This window comes from Galeopterus variegatus, unplaced genomic scaffold, assembly GCF_000696425.1.
Source record: "Galeopterus variegatus unplaced genomic scaffold, G_variegatus-3.0.2 Scaffold2550, whole genome shotgun sequence".
Lineage (NCBI taxonomy): Eukaryota > Metazoa > Chordata > Mammalia > Dermoptera > Cynocephalidae > Galeopterus > Galeopterus variegatus.
The window spans coordinates 187061-188920 of NW_007728661.1; the positions used below are offsets into that span (position 1 = coordinate 187061).

At 51.2% G+C, this 1860-nt stretch overlaps 1 protein-coding gene across 1 annotated transcript in view; it reads left to right on the forward strand.

The window, feature by feature from the left end:
• The first annotated feature begins 29 nt into the window (after positions 1-29).
• Positions 30-1860, forward strand: part of LAMB3 (laminin, beta 3) — a 37897-nt gene continuing 36066 nt past the window's right edge. The window contains exons 1-2 of the mRNA XM_008582258.1: positions 30-232; positions 1054-1208. Of these exons, the coding sequence (XP_008580480.1) occupies positions 205-232; positions 1054-1208 (183 nt within the window). The 5' untranslated portion in view covers positions 30-204. The remainder of the gene's footprint in view (positions 233-1053; positions 1209-1860) is intronic.

Below are 1860 nucleotides of genomic sequence, written 5' to 3' on the forward strand. Positions count from 1 at the left end.
CAAGGTTTTGGCTATATATAAATGCACCTGCTGCTCAGAAGTGTCCTAGGTCAGTACCCTAGGGAAAGACTTCTGAAAAAACTCAATTCCAGAAACAGAAAAGAAAAGGAGCTCATGTGCCCTCGGGGTTTGAATTGTTTTACTCAGGCTGCTTTGCTGTGTCCCAGGTGAGGTCCTCCCGGGGGATCACCTCATTGGCTAAAGATGAGACCTCTCTTTCTCCTGTGTTTTGGTGAGTATCTCTTTCCATTCTTCCAGGCCCTTTTTATATAGCAGGCGGGTGACAGTCACAGGTTGGAGGAGAGTTTACCAAAGTGTGAGCATCACCCGTCACCTGTAGTCTCCTGGGTTTGGAACACTTGTCTACTGGGGACACCTGTGAGATTTCCCCAGTCCTCTGGGCCTTTGGGGAGGAGGATTCTCTGCCTCTCTTGAAAGACTCTCAAGCGTCTTCTGTGTCTTCTGTGAGTGTGGTTCGTGGTTTCCCGACTGCTCTACACAGCTCATTTCCACTCTTTCACTGTCAAGCTGGATCCAGAGCCATTGTTGCTTGAGTTCTTGATTTTTTCAGTGAATAGTAGATGGGCACTCACGAAGTGTGTCTGCATGAGCTTTGCAGATAAGGAGCAAAGAGAATGCAGGGCTCTCTCGATGTTCCACAAATGGCTCAGAAATCAGCCCTGCCCTGGGCTGCTGAGAGAGGCCATGCTGCCCACTGAAAGAGTTATAGACTGTGTCCTGGTGGCCAAGTGCATGTCTCTAGCTTGATTCTAAATGCCACATATAGATGCCACATTTCAGGGTCATCTGTGGTTTTTGGTTGCCACTGTTTCTCTTCCTCTCCTATTCAAGTTTGGGGTCATAGAATATGAAATCAGCTTTTAAAAGTCTAACAGTATCAGGACTGCAATCATTACCACCAGCACGAGCGAGAGAGCGTGAGTGAGGGCGGGGGTCTGGTCTTGCTGATGTCAGTTTCTCTGAGGGACACTGGGGTGGCTGGCTAGGTCCTCCTTTCTCTGGGCCACACCCTACCACCCTCTGTGATTTCAGCCTTGCCCAGCCTCCTGCGTGCCCAGCAGGTCTGTTCCCGTGGGGCCTGCTATCCACCTGTTGGGGACCTGCTCATCGGGAGGACCCACTTTCTCCGAGCTTCTTCCACCTGTGGACTGACCAAGCCTGAAACCTACTGCACCCAGTATGGTGAGGTAAGCCCTGCTTCCATGGTCTCCAGGGCTGGAGGAAGGTGGGGCGGGATGGGAGGGCTGAGCCTGCCACTTGTCCACGGAATATTTAGCCTGTACTTGCTATGGGCCAAGCCCTATGCACTGTGGGGGTGGGAGCAAGGGAGTGCAAGGAGAGTATCAGGCTGATCCCTGCCTCTGAGGAATTTTCATGTTGGCTGGGCAAGAAAAAATGTACTCAGTATGAACTGAATAGTTCTCTTCTCTCATCTGCTGGACAAAGACGGAGTCTTTTCTCAGCCCTTGGGCATGGGCAGGATAGTTTTGGAACAGGCAAATAGATAACCAGTGACACTTTAGGTATGTAGGGTCTGCTGCACCATCTTTATGAGATAAAAACAGGGCTGGGGGGGCATGGGTGCTGGCTCTGTGACTGACTGAGCTGTGCTCCTGCCATGGCGTGCACTGATCTGTGCCGTGGTCCCTCCATCGCCACCATCTCTCTGGCCAGTGGTGGAGTATGTGTGGGAGCAGAGCTTGCAGGAGAACATGAAACTGTAAGCTAGAGCTCTTCCTCTTCTTTTTTTTTTTTTTTTTCCTTTTTGTCTTTTTCTGTGTCCGGCAACGGATCGCAACCCTCAGTGTCGCCCCTGCACCGGACTGGGACTAGCAACTG